General features: G+C 41.5%; 1 protein-coding gene across 1 annotated transcript in view; it reads right to left on the minus strand.

Annotated features, from left to right (window-relative positions):
• LOC149181003 (two pore calcium channel protein 1-like) overlaps window positions 1–22,589 on the minus strand; it is a 399,691-nt gene that overhangs the window by 334,165 nt on the left and 42,937 nt on the right. The window contains exon 4 of the mRNA XM_089414060.1: window positions 10,815–10,910. Coding sequence (XP_089270186.1) covers window positions 10,815–10,910 — 96 coding nt within the window. The remainder of the gene's footprint in view (window positions 1–10,814; window positions 10,911–22,589) is intronic.

Here is a 22,589-nt window from a genome sequence, read left to right on the forward strand (position 1 = left end):
TGATGAATTCAGTGTCTCCAACTGACCCTCAAGCCTCCTTTCATACTTTTCCTGTTGATGAATCAATGACCGAGATTAAGTCCCTAATCAACGGCTAAGATTAAAACAGGCTTGATCCTCGTCACTTAGAACCTTCTCACCCATATTCTCTTTAATACACATTAATATTTTTATTTTCCTAAGTTTAGACTTAGGAACTCATTAAAAATATTAATTATTTTAACAACTCCTCATCCGAGTGGAATTTCTCCAAATGATTTCTGGGTTCTCGAGATCGCATGTGTTCTACCCCCTCCACCAAATTTCGGAGCTAGAGCACATTTGATGCTACCCAAAATCAACACTCCCTCTTAGCAAGGAATGTGCTCTAATAACACTTCTCAACAAAAGTATTACACTGATCCACTGCATCAGTCCTCCGTGTTGTTGATGCTTGGCCTGTTTCCCTCCATCCACTGCATTGTTGCTTCTTGTACTACTGCCCATGACTCTGCCTCTGCCATTGCCACATTTGTACCACAGCTCCCTCTCAAAATGTTGCATCATGCTACCCATAGCACTGCCACTGCTAACTGCTGCACTGCAACTCAGTTACAAAGTAAGTAACTGAAACTTCACCCAAAAACGGACACCCTGGTCAGTATGGATGCCTCGTGATCCTGAAGCTACCTCTACTGCTAATATGTGCTGACCCTCTATTGTTACTGCGCTGCTGCAAACTGCTTTGTGCCTCTCGCACTGCTACAACATCCACAGCATTGCCTCAGACTTTGGCACTCTAGCTCAGCCACTGTTGCTCCATCACACCTCGCTCCAACCAACACCTTTCATTTTGCTACTGTCGTTAAGGGATCCCGTAGCCGTATGTGAACCAAGAATTTGGGCACCTCAAGGATCTTGCCCTTGGCATGTAGTCCTCTCGACTATAACTCCATGTCACCCCACCTCTTCTCTAGAGGCACATGAGCACTCATGGCACAATTGTCATCCTCGCCTTCCTAGTCCACTTTCACTGCAGCGGCCTTCTATTTAGAAGCTTCCCCCTTGCCCTTCTTCTGGGGACACTGAGTGGCATAATGTCCCAGGTCCCCACAGTTGAAGCATCTAACCTTGGAGATGTCCTTCTTCTTTCTCTTCTGCTGCCCCTGCTGTCCCGCTAATGCGAGAGTTGCATCCTCCTCCTCCTTCTTGACCCGGGTTCCCTTGTCGCTACTCCCTACCTTGGCCAATCTCCTGAGGTCTTCTTGTCGAAGAGCTTCCCACATCTCCTCCCAACTGGGGAGAGTCGCTCTACCCAAAATACTTTGGACAAATGTTTCCCAGTCCTCAGTGACTACATTTAGCGCAATCCTGAACATGAACTCAGGATTTTATGTAGACCCCACAGAAGTCAATTGGTCGCAAATCCCTTGCAACCTGAGAAGGAAGGGATCTATCTCCTCTCCTTTTTGCATCTAGTAATGTCTCAACCATCATTGGGGCGAACCATTGATGAGGAGCAGGCAGATGTATAGACATCCACCAGGGAGGTAGTAATTGCAGACATGGTTCATCAGGAGGCGTTGGGACTTGACAGTACAGTTTTGCAGGTGATGAGTAGACCAGAGGAGTATGGAGCTTCCTAACAGATGAGAGAGGATCTTCTAGAGATGGTGGTGGACCCATCTTTGGGCCTACCCACTGATGAGGTGCCGATAGGTGTAGTGGCAGCCAACAGAGCTACAGTGTTTCCACACATCAGCCCTCTCCAAGAGTACATAGACAGGGCGTGCAACACAGTTTGGCCACTCGTACCCATTATAGGGAGAGAGGTAAGGTTCTCCCAATGGATATTGTCGATGGACCATGTAGAGCAGCATGAGTTGAGCGTGGACCAACATCAGCATCGTAGACTTGTTCCTTACACTGGAGTCCATACCTTAGATTGGCAGGAGATCATGAGTTGGTATCCTTTTAAGGGAGTATCAACCTTAGTCTGGGGCACAGTACAACAGGGACGCTTAGATGAGGAGGTCACTACATGTTTCAATGGGTAGTGGGATGTGGACCGACAATTCATCAGTATTTCAGTAGCACTAACCCAACATCAACAAAGTAAACTTAACCTCGGCCTATGCCAGAGGAGGGATTGGGGAGAGTTGATGCGTCTATATTCGCTTTATGGAGCAGCAGCTATAGCCGGAGAAAGAGCACAGTCTGAACCATGGGACTTGGGCGATGATTGGCCATGGTAGCATTGGGATCCAGGAGGATTGGTTCATGACAGACACATTCAAAGATCAGTTTGGGACCCGAGCATTGAGGGGTCCATTCATGATGGGTTGACACAAACGCAGAGCATCACCCAGTGGTTAGTATGGGATCCGGGCATTGGGTCTCAGTTATGTTGGGGCACTAGAATGGTCCACATGATGGATTGCTTGAGGGCAAGCAAACTTGGGGCGAGAGTATTTGTAATGTTCCTTTTTCTGGAGTTCCTTATGACATGGTTAGAATGGACTTTCAGAGTTGGGGGCAGATAGGTCACAGGCGCAAGTTGGTGTCATCAGCGGGTCCAGGGGCTTCTGGAGGGATTTTGAGGAGTTTCTATGAAGTCCGATGGCATTCGCTTGGTACATTCCATTATCCGCATAGTTTTCATTTCGTTCCGGCACATTCCGACAACTTTCAGAAAACAGAGTTATTATTGGGCCCGACTCAATTAATTACACTTAAGGTGGCATTCCAAGAGAAATACTTGATAGAACACCTTAGTGTAATAGCTCATTGGAACCCGAACAAGAAGATTTACATGATGGGATGGTTAAATATGAGTTTCAGTGACCTGAGGAGACATGGTGGCCAATTTACCCTTTTCCCGCATTAAAAAGAATATTTTAATTAAAATAAAAGAGGGAAAAGTGCTCCATGATTAAAATAATAATAAATAAGGAGGTTCTATAAGGGCCCATCAAATCTATAAAAGAGGAGGAGGAGGCCTTTGGAGGACATCTTGGATTATTGCTATTTTCTATTGATGAGGTTTGGAGAACCTAGTTCCCAACTTCTAAGCCGTAGGACGGAAACCCCTGGCTGTGCTAGTGGGTGTTGGATGAAAACCCAATACTCTTGAGGAGATTTCACTCAGAAATCTCACAGTGCTTCAGTGGAGTTTGGAGAGAGCAATTTTGTCATAGCCGGTTTGCAGCAGTCTTCTCACCGAGCCATCTACATCATTGCCAGAGCCATTCATCAGTTGGGTCAAAGATATTTTTCTGGGTTTTGCTCTGCTTGCTTAGCAAGCTCAGGTTCCACTATTCCTTCATGTTGATGTACTATTTTCAGTGGATTAATAAAATGGCTCAGTGATTTTATCGACATCCATTTGTGTATTATTTACTGGTTGTGTGTCTATTTATGTTTATTTTGCTGTTCAAGTTTATTTCTGGTATCTATTGTTCAAATCCTCGTTTAGGACATTACAAATCCCTCCCAGATTATTATAATATTCAATGGTGGTTTCCAGTACATGCTTCAAATGACTCACTGAAGAGCCTTCTCATGCTTGCTGCTTTATAAATTCAGCCTCAATGGAGCAACAAACTTCAATCTTTGATTTGTTCACGAAATAAAGGTGGTCCCAAGAAATACAACACCGGGATGTGCTTTTTGATTCATCAACAGCCCAGCTAATATTAACAATCCATGGAATCTTAAATCAGATCGTAAATAAATAAGAAACTATTCAATATGAGAGGCTTAACCATACATTGTCCCAGTGATATTGTAGCAAGGTGTATATTTGATCAGGTGTTTATCAAGAACACCAGGATCTCCACAAGTTATCTATATCTGGTTCAGCAGCTTCTCCATTTCATCAGACCTGTCTTTCATGTTGACTTTAAAAGTCAACTCCCTCTTGAGAGGATCATCTCCTGTATCTTAGATTATGGCTCCCTCTAAATATCGGGGAAAATGATCTGGCTTAAAGCATAGTCATCGAGTTTGTCTGCAATTCTGCTACTTTTCCTATAGATTGGACCATGTTCCAAAGTCATATATTCTGCCAGGGATTCTATAGCTCCCTCTGAAGTCTTACCTCAGTTGATCATTAATATGTTGTATTGATAGAGATATTAAAGAGATATTAATATGTTGTATTGATAGAACCTCAATATTATAGGTACTCCTGACTGCATGGAGATTCCAGGAGACTTGCTCTAAGTTTTGCCTTGGAATGATCTGCTCCAAATCTGATTAAGTCAAGGTGACTAGCCCTTATTAGTACTGTTTCAAACATCTCCTGTCATATTCTAGATGGACCAAAGAGGACCCAACCAATGCATATCATAGATTGAATCAAGTTATGTTAAGTTACAGATTCCTTCAAAGATTCAGTGTTGTAGCAGAAGATTGTGACAAGTAAACAATGTTAATAAAAAGTGGACTTCTGTCCTCAAGGGGTTGGTACTGTCATTGGAAAAGACCCTTACAACTATGCTTATTACCAGACTGAATCAAGTCGTCCTTCCACTAGACTTGCAACAATGGAGCAACTCTGAAAATGATGGGACTACTGCTAGATAAAGCCCAGACTTGATGAAGATCTTCTTACTGTTGTACAAAAATATTGTAACCCTTCAAAACCTTTACTTGCTGAAAGTTTGCTTCAATAAAAACCCTCATTGTAGAAGATTTGTTTGATTTTGTCAAAATGCTAATAGTATTGCCTGAGGATGTCAGCTGAAGTGCTGACTGCCAGACCAATCTTGGTGACTGCCCATATATCTGCTACACCTCTTGTTCGACCAAACCCACCATTGTTTATCTGAGATACAATGTACAATGAGATACACCAACAGACCTTCTTGGGTAGACACAAGTCAGTTCACAATTACATTTGTGAACTGAAACAAATACAAGAGAGTTGCTATCTTTATATCACACCTACCATCAACGCTGTCAACACTATTATCATGGTTCTTGTCATGCATAAGACGCCTTACAACCATGAGATTTCAACATGTATCTCAAAAATGCTATAGGATAGTGTGGATATCATTGACGTTGCAATATATATATATATATATATATATATATATTCATGAAGCCATATGATCATGTCCAAAATACCATAGTAGGTACAACAAGCATATGCAGTGCCATGCCTATTACTATTTTGCAATTCATTAACACTATGCCAATACATATTCTGCAATACATAAACAATGTCATGCCAATACAACTATCTACATAGTTGAATGTTGTTGTGCCAACGTGAAGCTGTCATACTGCTATACCAATCTTGCGATACCATCCATACTTACGTTGCATATCATACAAACGGAGTCTAACAAGCATACTGTGTATTGAGGACATACCAGAGACTGTCATACAAATGTCTGAACCGTGTTATAGTGAAAATTGCCTCCAATTCGGATCAATCTTCAAGATATGCAGTCAGCTACAATGAATCACCTTTGAAGAACTTTTCAATGACAGTAGCAAGTTGTAGACATTGTCTATAATGATACGTCTTCATAGTAGCCTTAATGCAAGACTTGGATCTACTGCAAAAATTTGAGGCTAGAACAATAGCCTATCAGATTTTGCTGCTTCGAAGGAAGAACCAAACAATTTCGCTTGTCTCGAAGATAATAAGATAAGGGTCGAACCTCAGAGATATCAGCAACCCAAGATTCAAAAGAAGTTAGTCAAGACCTACCTGCCCAACGGATCTCCAAACAAAATACAACAAAACTCTGAACACTGATCCTTCTCAAACCCTCACGATTGACCTTTGCCACATTTTACTGACTTCACCTTTTGTAGCCTTTCATACTTCTCTGTGAGACAGACAATGCCCTAATACAAGGCCGACTAATGTTATAGAGATGAGCTTAAGGATTAGATTCACTGTTACAGATGCTAGGAACTTCATGTCACATACATAGCTTCAGATGTGTCTTCACATAAACCTGCAACAAGGAAGGAATTCTGGGCGAGACACCATCTCCCAAAACAAATTCAATTCAAGGATGTTGATCCTAAAGCAAGCGAAGTAAAGAACCAAAACTTCCTGGCTGCAGTCATGCACATAAAGCCTTAGATACAGTTCATTTGACCAGCAATTTGACAGGGAGCTTTGTCCTAGAGTTGCTTGATTGATGAAGCCTTGATCTCATTTTCTTGTTGGGATCTGCAACCTAGAATTTTGCAATAGGAGTTTGCAAGCGAGCCTTCTTGGTTCAATGCTTCAAGATGACTGATCTTTGGAGAGGAAGGAGGTCATAAAGAATTGTCAATGAACTTCTTTGTGATTGCTTTCTCCCTTGGTTGGGCTTGTCCTCACCTTAGCTCTGATACCATGTTAATTTTAATTAACATGTTCTTTGCTTGGGACAGTTACTTCAGTGATCTATAATAGCCCATTTATCTTTCCATTTCATTTCTATTAGCAATCACATAACTCAATATCACATAGACAGTAACTGAAGAAAGAACATAAACGATAGATGCAGAAGACAAGCCAAGACAAGAGAACACAAGGATATGGCTCAAGCCAGGGAAAAACCCCAAGATAAAGAAAACCCTTGATCAAATCTTCTTATTATTAATATCAAATGTTCAGCAGGGAGAGAGTACAAGAGATCAAAGTCAAAATTGACTTGCCAATTTGGAGATCCAAAATCACTGCCCTTAGACAAATAGATGGTCCAAACTTGCAATTCAGGGGCAGACAAATTGTGCCCTCTTAAACAGATGACATACTGCTGTAGAAGCTTGATCTGGTTAGATTTACATTCCCTCCATCATTGTCTCACCTAACAGTTGCAAAACACCTCCATTCAACTGTGGCTCTTATAGGCAAACAAGATGCTGCCCTTCGCTGGCCCTTAGGGCTTGTCTGTACCCAAATCAAGTCTCTCGTCCCCCTCATTTAGGCCTGTACAGACCTGAGGCTTATCCTGAAGTGACTGCTCTGAAGTGAGGCCTCTCAAGGAAAGACTTTCAGCCCAAACACAAACTCAGTCTGCCTTCCAGCTCGCAAGAACGAATTTACTTATTCAAACTGTACAAAATTTACCTTAATTCATGTGGTTATCTTTCTGAAGAATCTTGGCCACCTGATCAGCAAGATTAGGCCTGCCGCCTGCTTAAGAAGAACACCTTGAAGTTGCGGCCCAACTAGGAGAGAGTCCCCATATCATAAAGATTTGATGAGAAGCAATATTAAGTGCCATAAGTGCGAGTTCTGGACCTACAAAGATTGCAAAGACACAGTCTCATCGAACCACAAAGAAACAAGAGCCATCCTGAGGAAACCATAGAGAAAACCATCGAAATTCCTGCAGTAGCCGTCTGAAATTGCAGAACCAACTTTGCACTTCTTGAGGAGCACCTCAATGGGGTATATATAGTGCTTTGACATAGTTGAAAGGTCGCATCTCTTGGGTGAGCCGACCTTGAAGACGACCTTTAAATTTGAATAAAAGATTTCCCTCCAATTACATATTGAAGCCAACTTTGAATGTCTTAGGCCGGAAGCATTAATAATCCAAATAGACACTTTCTTAATTATTTTCAAAGTACAATTTTTGCCAATCAATTTGAACTTTCACTTCGGAAATTCTTCCCCAAAGCTGCCTCATAAATTTAACAACCTTGCATGAGTGAAAAGGTTGAAGAAGATAGAAATGTGGCATTACATTCATCTAGAAGCTTTTATTTAGCATTTTGTATGGGCATCTTAGTCCTAATTTGTCCATTTGGGCTTTTATTGTAGTAATTTTAGTATTTTCTAGTATTTTTCCTTGGAAATAAAATAAGAAAAATATTATTTTATTATAGAAGAGAGTTAAGCTCAAAACTATATAAGGGTTTGCTCTCTCTTTCATTCTATACATTGGATTTGGGAGAAATCCCTTGGAGCTTAATGCAATATCTTTTGGATGTGCTTGGAGGATCTAAAAAACTAGCTCGTGGGTGAGGATATCTTTCATATTTTTAATGTTATTTTCCTTATTGTTGAAGTATCTAGACATATGTTTTAGGAGTAAGAAATCGGTATACATCTTCCATTTTCCTTTTGGGTTAAAATTGGAGTTTTTTTCATGATTGTATTTCCTTCTCTACTTATGGATAGATACCATTAGCATAATCCTGATAACTATAATATCCTTCAACATTGGACGTTATCTACATATATAATTACTTTAAAGCATATTTCTGTAATCTGGAACAGCAAGGAGAGGGTGCACTTAGCTTGTACTTTTCATCTATATTATCTCATTTCCATCACTAGGATAGCCTTGCTTTGCCCCCATTCACCCAATGGATGAGACACTAATTTTCATTCCACCATCCACTTTATTTTCTTAACTTTTTCTAAATCTATTTTACTTGAATTTATGCTTCATTTCACCTTTGCAGTCATTGCCTAAAATTCCAGCAATCCTATCCTAGTGAAGCCCCCCTTGAGCCAAAGGAATGTTGATTTTTCTAGTGCAATTAGGGTTAGCACAATATTTCTGAAATTCTAATAATTACTTTTGATGTAGATCTTCTTTTAACTTATTCCAATATATCATTTAGAGATTATACTTCAGGAATTCAATGATAAAGAACAATCAAACAGTAGAGATCACAATGCACAAAAGAAAGGCAAGATTTACCCTGGGAAAACCCACTACAGAGAAAAACTGAGCAACCTTTTCTGTAGAAATTGCTTGTAAATTCAAACTGCTAATTGTAATTTACTAAAACAATAGACTTGAATCTACTCTCCTCATCAAAAGAAACAATTAAACGATCCGCGAAATCACGAAGCATACAAGAGAAAGAATTCAATCAACACATTACACAATGATTTCCTAGGGAAAACCACAGCTAAAAACCCATGCTATCTGTATATTGCATTAGTCAGAAAACATGAGAAGATTACAATGCTTTGCTCAAGCCCGAGCAACCTCTGCATTATCTCTATCTATCTCACAGCTTCCTAGACAAGCCTAGGCCAATACTTAACCAATTTCTCGCTTGCCCAAGTCCCTATTTCCTTGCATTGTTTCCTTGGGAATTAGCCCCTATTAATTAGGGAAATTCCTCGATTGGCATTGCACAATCCTCATAGGCCTTCCTCTGACTGCATGCACCACGTGTACAATTCAGATGATTATACAACTAATAGCACATTGTCCCTGAACTCCAATCTCAACTGGGTAACTCTAAGATCTGACATGCATGAGTTGTTTATGAGTGAATCATCAGTTATCTGGTTGATCACTACAAGCAGCACCACACTACTAGACCTCCCACTAGTTCCTCCAACAGTTTGAACTAGTTTAACTGACTTTAACTCAGTTAAACTGAATTAATTAATTACAACTCAATATAAACTCAACTGGAGCTCCTATAATGTAGGAGACACTCTACATGGCTCAAGTTAGACCCTCAACTTGAATTAACTAAGCCAACTAAGTCAAGTTAACGTAGTTAACTAATACAAGTTGTCATGAGATGTGGAATTACAATTTTATTCCTAATTTAATTCAAGGACAAAATTAAATTAGGATTTTCTTGTTGCATTTTCAATAGAGAAATTCTTCCTGTTCAATAGAGACATACACCTAGACCTATGGTCAAACCTGGTATTCTCCTCCAAGTCAAATCACCCAAAATCCGATCCTGCACTTCGCTCTTGAACCTGCACTTCCAGAATTTTGGCCCTTCTACAATACCAGTTGCCCCAGAATTTCGACCCTGCATCAGTTGCCCCAGTAACCAAGAAAATTGCGCCCCCCTACAACAATTACCCCAGAAACTGTGAATCACACAAAGAGAGACTAGACCACACGTGTGAGATGCTAGAGAGAGAGAGAGAGAGAAGATTTTGTCCTCTTTTTTCGTCCTTCTTTGTCCTTGTCCTTCACTGCCTTTGCCCAGAAATTGTCTTGAGTGAGAGATGTGAATTGCCCAAATGAGGAACTCGAACTGCCTTTATATAGTAGTCTTTCTAGGGTGAATGGACGTGTCTCTTGTCCAGGGCCGACTTGACTTGGAGGTAAACCGACTTGTCACTTTTGGAGCCAAAAAATCCATTTTAAAAATTCAAATTTACATCTTTTAAAAGTCGCAATGGACTTTGACTCAAAATAAATTTTCCTTTGGTTCAAGCATTTATAAATATGCTTTACAATGATAAATATCATTACATCAAGTGACCACAAGTACATTATGAAGACTGAACATAGTTACAAATTCAACAAGGAAGCTCAGCCTAAATTACAAAATAAGGTTGGTGAGGTGATAGTGGCCTTTCTTCTTAGTTCCTCCAAAGACTGACTTGAGCTTTAGGACTTTATCTCTATAAGTGATGGATTATGGGGTAATAATTCCTATACAAATTGCGTTTGTTCCTATACAGAATATGTTATGTACTCTGCCTACCCACTTGTGAATGCCCACCTTTTATAACCCCGTCACGAGTTTCTCCGATTGCATGTACCTTCAAGAATGCAGACTGGAACAATCTCGTTATGCACAGTGATATTTTATCAATGAACTTTACATCATATTTTACTATAGAGTTATCACCATTTATTATTATTCTATTTACATTATATTGTACTTTATTTTATAACTTCTATTCGTTACACACTTATATTTCACTTTAGATTAAACACAAGCTTTTATTAGGCACTTGCAACATGCTTGGTGACTTGAGTTCATCTCATAAGCCAGAACAGAATCTAGAGCTAACATTCCAAGTAAATTGGGCATATAATTTTTAACCATATTTAAAAGAGAAAAACAGTTCTAACAGAAATAATTACTTTAAAGATATTGAGCGAATTCTTCCAAAAGAGTCGATATCCTGTGTAGCTGATAGGAAAAAAGGTCTGTACAGCCAGTATACATAAAGTTATTACCTGCAATGACAATTTCAAAATATCAAAGGGGAGCTATTAACCATGAAAATAATACATTTTCGTGAAGTAATTGATAAAATGAACAGATCTGTATGCAACTATTTAGCTCCAATCAACTAGACAAAGTTGGATATAATACCCAAATAAATGAATATCTCAATTCCTGCCCACTGAATGAGCCTTGTAATAACTAAGAAAAGGTGCAAAGAGTAAAGTGCTTGAGAAATTACGACAAACAAAATAGCAAAGATCAGAATTTTAACTTGAGAAATAATAAAGAGAGCAGCTAGATGAGAATAAAGTTATAAACAAAGGAAAAACATAGGAAGTCAAAGCACCGAACTACTATATTGCTTAAGAAAAATATTACAGTCAATAATTAAAGAGAGCTTTCTTGAACTATGCTAAGGACTGCAAGGAAAGCAAGCTATCATCTGCCAAGCATAAAATGCATTTCTAGAAAGTAAACCTTGAGAGAAAGGTCTCCAAAATTAAAGAAACCAAGGGCCATTGAAATGCAAGGATTAATGACTATCAATCCTGTTACCCACCATTTTGTGGGTGATATCCCCAAGAGAAAAATATTCTCCAAGATGGTCTTCAGCCGGCAGCCAGCAGCCCCTTGGAGCCAACAACTAACTCGTTGTGCCATTTCTCTGCCACCTGAGCCAGCCATATGGTCCCTCACCCATCTGTCATGACCGTATGTTTGAAAGTGGGCCTCCCAAAGCTAAAGGTATACCTTGTCAATTGGTAATTGAGTATTGAAGTTTGTTTATCATGGACTTTTGGGCATGGATTAATGGGGGGATTCAGCGGAAAGAGTAGGCTAGGTTTGTGCTCTTGTGCCCTAGACCTCTTTTGGATGTTAACCTTGGACCCTAGTCCCGTGGAATCTCTTTTACTGGCCTTTGGGCTTTAGGGATGGTACTACATGGGAAACCTTGATTTTGGCTGCGTGGTCCCGCTCCCTCATCCACATATATTACTCCCCTTCCACTCATTATAATTCCATTTATCATTTCTCCCACCTGGGTCCACATTCCTCCACTGGGTCCACATAAGGTTAGCCTTCCCCTTCCCCTTCCCCTTACCCACACCTTGGGTTAGGCTTGGAATGATGCCCCGGAGGTTGATGCAGCTAAAAATAAAGATAAAAGCATAATTGGCCACATTCAACAGGAAGATGTACCACAAAATGCAAAAGATGGCCGGGACAAACACATTTAGCACGTGGGAAAAAGCCAATACATAAGCTCTACCCCATCATCATGGCCATCACCCTGGTTCCTACAGGCCCTAGATGAACCTCCTTTATCATTCAGGAACCCATGATTGTCCCAATCCCTGATGGGCAATGAACCGCCCTACCTTAAAGGGGGTATCAAGTGATATATCACACACATCACGCTCTTATCCCTTGAGCCCCAAGCAATCAATTAAAGAAAAAACATAAAAGGCATATAAAGAAGGGTGGAAAAATCAATGTCGGGGCACCTCATGTACCACGATTGCTCCCTCCTATACTTTATATACCTCTGCCCAGCCAGCCCCAAAGTTGTACCATGCACTTGGCAGATGACCCAAGACTTGTACGCTAATGTGGCAACACTTACACCGTCATTTGATCTCTTATAGATGATCTATAGGCACCTTCGAATTACTTGGAGACCCATGAGGTCACTTGTGTGCCCTCACACCCATTGGGAGCACCACAGGTTTATTATGTGGAGAACAAGGGGCCAACCTCTTGTCCATTACTTTTGGAAGTCATATTCATCATTATGGCACTTATGGACTTCATCAGGATTCTTAGAGAGCCCAACAATATGTATTATTGATCATTCGACCTCTTGAGAGGCTTGTTATTTTGTTTATGAGCTAGTTCACCAAAAGTTAGTTATTTGCACATTATTTTTACTTTAGGGGCTAATGTAGGCTCAAATAGCTAAATCGAATTCATTAGGAGTGTATAAATACAAATGATGAGAGTTCATTTCTCATCATCACTTGGTTTGGACTTGTATCTCTCTTGAGATTTTCGCTATTCCTTCTTGGTGGACGAAATTTTGGACCATGGATGAATTTTGATGTATGGATTGTCTTTTCTTATCTTAGAGCTTCATGATTGGCAAGTTTATTGGTGGTTGGATATATTCTCTTACATGTAAGTACAAATTTAATGCTATTTATCCTTTTATTTTGTCACATGCATCGATGATGAGATTTTCACTATAATAGGGCTAGTTGGTGCATGCAATTACTGCGAAACTGTGGAATTATGTTTCTATATAGCATATCTCTATGTAGGGGTCATGTATATTGAACGAATTCTCCTAGGTATAAATCTATGGTTGAATTTATCTTGACAAGCCATCTTACCTTGCAAAACGAAGTGTAAAAGCTTTAACGTCACTCTCCTTTACCCTAATGACAAGCAAAGTTGTCCTTGAAGCCTCCTTGAGCTAGAAACGAAGTCCATCCTCATATTCTTCTTGACTCCAATCTCCCCAAAGGATTAGGCACTGGTCTACCATAAGGTGATCACTTAAAGAAACATTTTTCTTCACCTCTCCTTCTTTATTCTAGGTCTAGCCACATTAGGGTTCCCAGGGCATCATTTTCCCGACAATCCACCCATAGAAAAACTTCTATATCTTAGCCTCTATTGCGTTGGAGTATCTCCTAGGCCACCTCCAAATTTGAGGGAATTCCAACAGTGGGGTTGTGAGATATCCTAAGCCCTATCCTCGAGATTGTTTTTTCCCTAAGTTTCCCTAGGCTAGTTCCTCATAGGGATCATTTTGCTCCTTCAAGTGAAAATCAATTCTTTGATCCCCTTCTCCTCCTTGTTTAGGTCAAGTCTATCATTGATTGCTAAACTCCTTCCTCTTGACCTAACTTGGGTCCACTTGGTCCCGTGTGGTTCCATATATTGTCAAAGTCAATTCTTCAAAAACCACTTGGGAAACCAAGTTCCATAACGATTTTAGAGATTGGGAAGCTCCTTTACAATTCATACTCCTTGAACCTAGCCCTTAAATCCTCATCCTCTTTTCCTAGAAAGCTTTGTACCTTGCTTAAAAAGCAAGGAGGTCCCATTCTTGAGTCTCCCCTAGGAAAGGGTCCCCGAGATCACTTCACATCTATCTTAGTTGATCTATCCTTCATAAGTGATTCTCTACATATCGGGTCTCCTCCCATCGGTGAAAATCTGTAAAGAGTAGGAAGCTTTAGCTGTGGTGACAGTGGGCTTTAGCTTCATTGTTTCTCTTGACCTAGCAAGTGCCCTCTAGGACCCCCTGCTAGTTTGAGCAGTAACATTTTGGCGTTGTTGTCGGGGACACAAGACGTGTGTTTTGTTCCCCATACGACATATTGACATATCATTATTGGCAACTCCATTGGAAGAACGAAGCCCTAGTTCTTCATTGAACTTTAAGGTCGATGCTTGTAGGGTGAAGCAAGCATTTTTTTAGGCATCTTTACAAAATCAAGACTCTTCTAGAAAATGCAACGATGCATGCTTACTCCTTTTAATCATCAATGAACTTGTTAGCATCAATTCCTTCAGGGTTCTTACAGTTCCCTCTTTCCATCATGCTCATCATTTTTAAGAAGTCATTAACAAGCGTAAGAATTGCTTTGCATTGCCATCCTTCTTGTCTTTCTTCCTTTATTACGCACCTGCAATGTTCACTAATAAGTACAACCAAGCACAACATACAAATACAAGAGCATGATGTCACTTTTTTCAATCTAGGGTTTCCATGGTATCTTAGAGGGTGAATTCCAAGGGTTCGTAAGTACAAACCCTAAATTCCTTGACCTTACTCTTGATAAGGTTTTTACTTTTGGCGGAAACATCAACCCTAGGGTTTTTGACCTAGCTTTCTTTTCACTATAACCCTTGAGAGGGTTTTACCACAAACCCTAGATTTTTCTTGCAAGCCCTAGATATCAAGAGTTGGGGTTTTTAAAGAGGGAACAATTATATAGGGTTAGGGTTTTTTCATCTTTCTAGGGTTTGCTAATTTAATTCCATCTAGGTTTTATGAACCCTAGATACCAAAATCCTTCAAGAATGTAAGATTTATAAACCCTACATTTTATCATACAAAGTATGCTTGCAAAAACCCTAAAGAATATTCAGACCCTTTATTATAATCTTAACTTTCAACATAAAATAAAATGTAAATACCTCATGCCTTCTTCTTTGCAGAGATCCGGTCCCTTTTTACGTGACAACACTTCTACAACAAGTTTTAATCTTCAGTATAGGTGCCACATTATTTGTCAAGTCAAAACTACTTCTCATTTCCATGGCACAGGGATTAGCTTTACTGGTCTACATAGCTTACATAGTCTCGATTCTTTCATTGTAAGCTATGACGGATTAATATTCTAGGCTTTAGGTCAGCTTATTCCATCACATCTCAATTTTTTCCATGATCAATATTTGTTGATTTGGGGTAGCATCGGATGTGCTCTAGCCATGAAAATTGGTGGAGAGGCTAACGCACATGAGATCTCCAAGGCCCAGAAATGGTTTGGGCAGATTCTACCCAGTTTAGGAGACATTAAAATAATTAATATTTTGAATGGAGTTCCTAAGTCTAAACTTAGGAAAAATAAAATATTGATGGGTATTAATATAAAACTGGGTTAGAAGGTTCCAAAAGACATGGATCAAGCCAAATCTAATCTTAGTCATTGATTAGAGATGTAATCTCGGCTATTGAAGGACCAACAAGAAAAGTATAAGAAGAGGCTTGAAGGTCAGTTGGAGAACACACCAGAGTGATCAGTCATTCATTTTGCTAGAGTGGGGTTGCTACGCAAAGGTGAATCAGTGATCAGCAGTGAGAGGCAGCAAGTCCTGGACAGAGAGGCAGAGACAGTACTAAGAGACCAACGCAGAAGCAGGGAGAGCGAGAGCAGCAACCAGTTCAGGCCACACAGAGCCCAGCAGAGACAGTGCAAAGGCCAAAGGGACTGCATCATCCACACAGAGGTTGTTGGAGTGACGCAGAGGGTCCCAGAGGTTGCACAGTGCCTCAGAGGGCTAACGTAGAGGGTCCCAGAGGCTGCGCAGTGCCTCAAAGGGCTGACACAAAGGGTCCTAGAGCTGACGCAAGTCAGCAGGAGGCTGACGCAAAGGCCAGAAGGGCTAGCGTTGAGCTTCAATTGTGTCGGAGAGGGTTTCGTGGGACAGGTTTTCTGAATACCTGTTTCCGAATATAGAGGTATTACTGCAGTGTATTTTTTCTCTGTCGGGTGAGCCAGTTAGGCACCCAGTTGTACTCAAGGAAATGTGGCATAATAATAAACCCTCAAAATAACTGCACCGGTTTTCCCACATTGGGTTATTCCAGGGACATTTTTCCAAAAATAAAGGTGTCACTTATGTGCTTGTTTTCTTTCAGCTGATGATCTGTAGATGTTGTGACTGTATTGTGTTTATTTCGGTATTTAAATATTTTAAATAACTTGTTCAGAATTTACAAGTAGAAGAAATAAACCAGCAAAATACAGATTAATTTTCTAACGGATAGACTTAGAAAATTCAACATGGTATCAGAGCGTGGTTGCAGATCACAGGAGAGTTGAAGGCATCAGCTAAGCAGAGCATTTGCAGCAGAATCAGTTGTCCCGAGTGACAATAGTTGATCCTTGTAGAAGCAATAGAGGAAGGGTTGACGCAGAGGGATTGCGTCATCAGTCTGGGCCAGAGAGAGGCCAACGCAGAGGCTGAGGAGGGCAAAGAGAGGCTCACGCAAAGCCACGCAGAGACTAGGAGGGTTGATGCGGTGGCTGAGGGAGCTATTTATGCTCTAGTCGGGATTGCGCAGAGCCTAGAGGCTCAGTCCTTCAGTGGTTGGGGTGAAGGAAGCTGTGGGCAATTGCGGGAGCGAAGCTGGTGGGGTACTGTGGTTAGAACAATACCTAACAAGGCAAGACCAAGGTAGAGGAAGTTTCTACAGAGGCGGACTTCTAGCCAAGGAATCCGGATCAATGTTGCAGTTGCACATACGATTGGAGAGGGGAAACTTGACGATTGGCAGAAGGATTTCTAGGAGGGAAATCGGGACTCAGAGGGAGTACAGAAGAGAACTTCCAGACGGAAAGTAGAGAAACTCGGAGGAGTCAAACCGAGAACTTCCAGACGGGAAGTAGAGAGACTCAGCAGGAGTCGAACCGAGAACTTCTAAGCGGGAAGTAGAGAGACTCGGAGGAGTCAACAGAGAAGAGCATAGAGATGGTTGTGAATGGGCTGAGGGATCAGGATAGGCTAGACGAAGCGTCCAATTTTGTGGTCTGGAAGGCCAAGATCATGTCCATTCTAGACAGACATCGTATCAAGGGCTTCGCCTTGAGAGTAATGGCTATCCCAGTTGACCCGGTAGCTAATGAAAGGTACGAGGCAATGGCTAAGGCAAAGTGCATCATCCTTGATGGGGTCAAGAATCATGTGGTCCCACATATTGCTGAGAAGGAAACGGCAAAGGAGTTGTGGGACACTTTGAAGACATTGTACCAACATACTTCCGTGCAGAGGAAGATGCGCCTGGAGAATCAGCTAAGGTCATACCAGATGCAGAAGGGAGAGCAGATAGATGTCTTCCTTGGTCAGTTGAAGGAGATTCGTGACCAACTCACTTCCATAGGGGCCACGCTAGATCAAGAGTTGATGGTGAGGACTGCACTTAACACATTCTCCGAGGAGTGGGAGACATTTGTCCAAAGCATACTAGGTAGGGCAGTCTTCCAGATTGGGAAGAACTGTGGGCAGCTCTTCGTCAAGAAGAGATCAAACGGCTGACCAAGACGGGGAGTAGCAGCAAAGGGGTCAGGATGAAGAAGGAAAAGGAAAAGGATGTGCTCTAGCATCTGTGAGAGAGCAGGAGAAGAGGAATAAGAAGGACTTCTCCAAGGTCAAGTGCTTCCATTGTGGGGAACTGGGTCACTATGCGCACCAGTGTCCGAGGAAGAAGAGTAAGGGAGAGGCTTCTAACTCGAAGGCAGCGCCAGCGAAGGTGGAGAAAGAAGTTGAAGATGACGATTGTGCCATGAGTGCTCATGTGCCACTTGAGAAGAAGTGGGGAGACATCGAGTTGTAGTCAGGAGGACTACAAGCGATGAGGGACAGGATCCTTAAGGTACCCAACCTCTTGGATTTTACCTTGCTACGAGAGCCCCGAAGAGGAGTAGCAGGACTAGCGGATTTCGGTAGAGACGGATGCGGATGAAGCGGCAGAGAGTGAAATAGAGCATGAGTCCCCGAGCAGCGTGAGGCTAGCAAGCTACAACAATGCAAGAGGCACGGGAGTGTTGCAATAGTGCAGGATGGCACAAAGAGGTGTGCAACGGTGTGAGATGCATGGAGGTGTTGTAGTAGCGCAGAGGTCAATAGAAGGAGCACTTGTTAGCGATAGAGGGAGCTTTAGCACCGGGAGTGTTTTTAGCCTGACAGGGATATCAGAAGTTGGATGGATCAATTACTTACTTCTCAGTGACTGAGTTGCAGTGAAGTAGCAGTTTGCAATAGCACGATGCAGCATGATGAGAGGGGGACGCAATGCAGATGCAGTGTTGGGAGAAAGGACCAGCAGCAGCACGGATGCAGAGGGACCTGTCGTATAGATGTAGTAGTGGCAGTGGCAGAGCCATGGGCAACAGTACAGGATGCAGAAGTGCAGAGGATGTTGGGTGGAGAGGCCTAGCATCAGCACAAGTACCAGTGTCGTATAATCAAAGTGATACTCACTGTGGAGTATTACTAGAGCACGGTCCTCGCTAAGAGGGAGTGTTGATTTGGGGTAGCATCGGATGTGCTCTAGCCATGAAAATTGGTGGAGAGGCTAAAGCACATGAGATCTCCAAGACCCAGAAATGGTTTGGGTAGATTCTACCCGGTTTAGGAGATATTAAAATAATTAATATTTTTAATGGAGTTCCTAAGTCTAAACTTAGGAAAAATAAAATATTAATGGGTATTAATATAAAACTGGGTTAGAAGGTTCCAAAAGACATGGATCAAGCCAAATCTAATCTTAGTCATTGATTAGAGATGTAATCTCGATCGTTGAAGGACCAACGACAAAAGTATAAGAAGAGACTTGAGGGTTAGTTGGTGTTGACAATAATACTGAGAGGGGGGTGAATCAGTGTTATCTAATTCTTTTAACAAATCTTCCTTATTTGTTCTTTGAATTATTTTTGCATGTCAGTACCATAAAATAATGAGCATGAACAAAGAAAACAGATAGTCACACCAAAGAACACAAGATGTAAGGTGGAAACCCAATGTGGGTGAAAACCACCTGCTGCAATATGTCTCTATCTTCTTTCAAATTAGAAACTTCTTTTACAATGGTTTTGTACTGGTGCAGTCCTTTACCAGTACGCAGGCTGCAACCTGCGGAGAGCTACAACTCTCTCTCTCTCGTTTTCCAGTCTCTCCTGGAAGGGAGCTACAACCCCCTACTTCTTTTCATAAAGCATCAAATGATCATCAAGTACATAAAAGTTACAGACCACTACAGTTATCAGATCAGCAATAACAGAACTAACCCAGAACACCTTATCAACAGAAAAATTCAGTAAACAGAACATTTTAAGACAGATACGCAGTTTTCCCTTCTGTGGCCTGCGTCGCTACGCAGTTCACCTTCTGCTTTCCTGCGTATACCCGCAGGGATCCTTCTGCCGAACTGCGTGCCCACGCACTGTTCCTTGAACCGAGCTGCGTACTGCGCCGCGTACTGTTACTGCAGGGACGCACCCAAATATACTATCGCGCCGCATACTTTTACTATGCGGACGCACCTGAACCTTAGTCGATCTGCGTACCCACGCAGCTCTCCTTCTTCTGCTCTGCGTACCGACGCAGGTCTCCTGTTTCTGCTCTGCGTACCGACGCAGGTCTCCTGTTTCTGCTCTGCGTACCGACGCAGGTCTCCTGTTTCTGCACTGCGTACCCACGCAATTCTTCTGTTAAACACCTGCGGCCTTCTGATTAGGGCCAAATAGGCAGTCCACCAGAGTGGCACAGTTGCTCAGATCTGATCATGCGCTCGAGAGATCACCCTTCACAGATTCGCCTTCAACTTCCTTTTCATATAGATCAAGCTTTTAAGACCATAACCCAATATTTCAGATCTAAAGATATTCAATTGCAAAAGATGCTTAGCCAAGTGATCTCTTTTGCTTTATATAGGCAAGCTCCTCCTAAAATCATGGAACAATACCACGAGCCGACACCATAATAACCCAAAACCGTCGGCTAAATACCAAGAGTAAAACATAAGAAACCCCACGTGTGCTTTTCTCTGCCTTGAAATGTGTGCACTGGGGGGACGCACCTCCTGAAAGGCTGGCCTGCGTATCTGGACGCGGTCCCTGCATGGTGTACCTGCGGGTACGCACCTTCTGAACTGATTTCCTGCGTACTTCTTTATTTTCAACAAATTGAGGGCCTTGCCACGGGAGTTGCCATCAAGTACAACATTTGTAACATATAGCCATACCAGAAACATAATGCCAACAATCTCCCCCTTTGGACTTGATGGCAACCTCACAAACCTCAGCTTCATTCTCCCCCTTTGACATCAAAGGCAAAGGGGTATGCTCCCCCTAAGATCATGCTCCCCCTGAAAATGAACCAGATCAGCAACAAAGAACCATAATCCACCATGAAAGAGATAGAGACATATTGCAGCTATTTCCAAGATCTCCTTCTGACCATTCTCCATAATGCCAACAATGCATTATATGCTCCCCCTGAACCTGTACCATCAATCAGAAAAGGTTCAACAATAAGATGATGCATCAACAACCCCCAGCTTTTGCTTGAGGTATTCAAAAGTGTCCCTGGGCAATGGTTTGGTGAGAATATCAGCAACTTGTTCCTTAGAAGGAACATACTCCAACTTGACCTTCTGTTCAAGTACTTGTTCCCGGAGAAAATGGTACTTGATTGGTATGTGCTTGGTTTTTGAAGGCATAACAGGATTCTTTGAGATGCTGATTGCACTTGTGTTATCACATAAGATGGGGATTGGTGGTTTACAAGTGATTTGAAAATCCTGCAAAGTCTGCATCATCCAAAGGAGTTGGGTGCAACAAGATGCAGCAGCAACATATTCCGCTTCAGCTGTAGACAAGGCAATTGAACTCTGTTTCTTGCTGAACCAAGATACCAGTCTGGAACCCATAAAGAACGCACCACCACTTGTGCTTTTCCTGTCATCCACGCTTCCAGCCCAATCTGCATCTGTATAAACATGAAGTGTAAGATCTGTATCTCTAGGATACCATAAACCATAATTTTGAGTCCCTTGAAGATATTTGAAAATTCTCTTCACTGCCTGAAGATGAGTCTCCTTCGGATTTGCCTGAAATCTTCCAACTATTCCAACTGCATGCATGATGTCCGGTCGGGTACCTGTCAAATAAAGTAAACTTCCAATCATAGATCTGTAGGTTGGTTGATGTACTGCTGCAGATTCATCATTTGCACTGAGGCTACATCCTGTGACCATGGGTGTACATACTGGTTTTGCATCTTCCATACCATATTTCTTCAAAATCTATTTGAGATACTTGGTTTGAGATAAAAAGATTCCTCCTTCTTTTTGTTGGATTTGCAAACCAAGGAAATATGTCAGTTCTCCTAGCAAGGACATTTCAAATTCTTTCTGCATGACCAAGGCAAAGTTTTGACTCATAGCTTCTTCATTGCTCCCAAAAATGATGTCATCTACATACACAACAAGTATTAGCAATTTGTCATTTTCAACTTTTATATAAAGATTGCTATCTGTCGATCCTTTTGAAAAACCTTGTTGGTGAAGATATTTGTCCAAACGGTAGTACCAAGCCCTTGGAGCTTGTTTGAGACCATAGAGAGCCTTTTTCAATCTGCATACAAGATTTGGATCATTTCCAAGAATGAACCCATCTGGTTGTTCAATGTACACTTCTTCTTCCAAATCTCCATTCAGAAAGGCTGATTTCACGTCCATTTGAAATACTTTGAAGTTTTGAAAACTTGAGAGAGCAAGGAACATTCGGATGGCCTCAAGTCTTGCAACAGGAGCAAAGGTTTCTTCAAAGTCTATTCCTTCTTGCTGCGCATACCCTTTACAAACAAGTCTGGCTTTGTTTCTAATTACTTCCCCATTTTCATTCAATTTATTTTTGAAGACCCATTTTGTTCCGATAACATTCTTATCCTTTGGTCTAGGAACCAGCTCCCAAGTGTTGTTCTTTTCGATCTGCTCAAGTTCTTCATCCATTGCCTTCACCCAACATTCATCTTTGCATGCCTCTTTCACACTTTGTGGTTCAGTAGAGGAGAGTAATGCCAAATAGCTTGAAGCTTCTGCAACTGTTCTTCTTGTCTGTACACCTGCTTCTTTCTGCCCCATAATCTGAGATTCTGGATGATTCTTCTGAACATATCTGGATGGAGTCTTTTCTTCTATTCTTGTCTGCTCCTCTGGTTCTTCTTGAGGTTCTTCTTGAGGTTCTTCTTCTTCATCATTCTGTCTTTGAGGGTAGCCTTCATCTTCTTCGATGTCTTCATGATGTACTTGCCTAGGAATGTATCCCTTCTCATCAACCACTACATCAATGCTGTCAACAATTCTGCCAAGTCTTTTATTGTAGCATTTG

The sequence above is a fragment of the Pinus tabuliformis genome, chromosome 3_2 (assembly GCF_031772625.1).
Source record: "Pinus tabuliformis cultivar Carrire ecotype Pingquan chromosome 3_2, CPIR1, whole genome shotgun sequence".
NCBI classification, from domain to species: Eukaryota; Viridiplantae; Streptophyta; class Pinopsida; order Pinales; family Pinaceae; genus Pinus; species Pinus tabuliformis.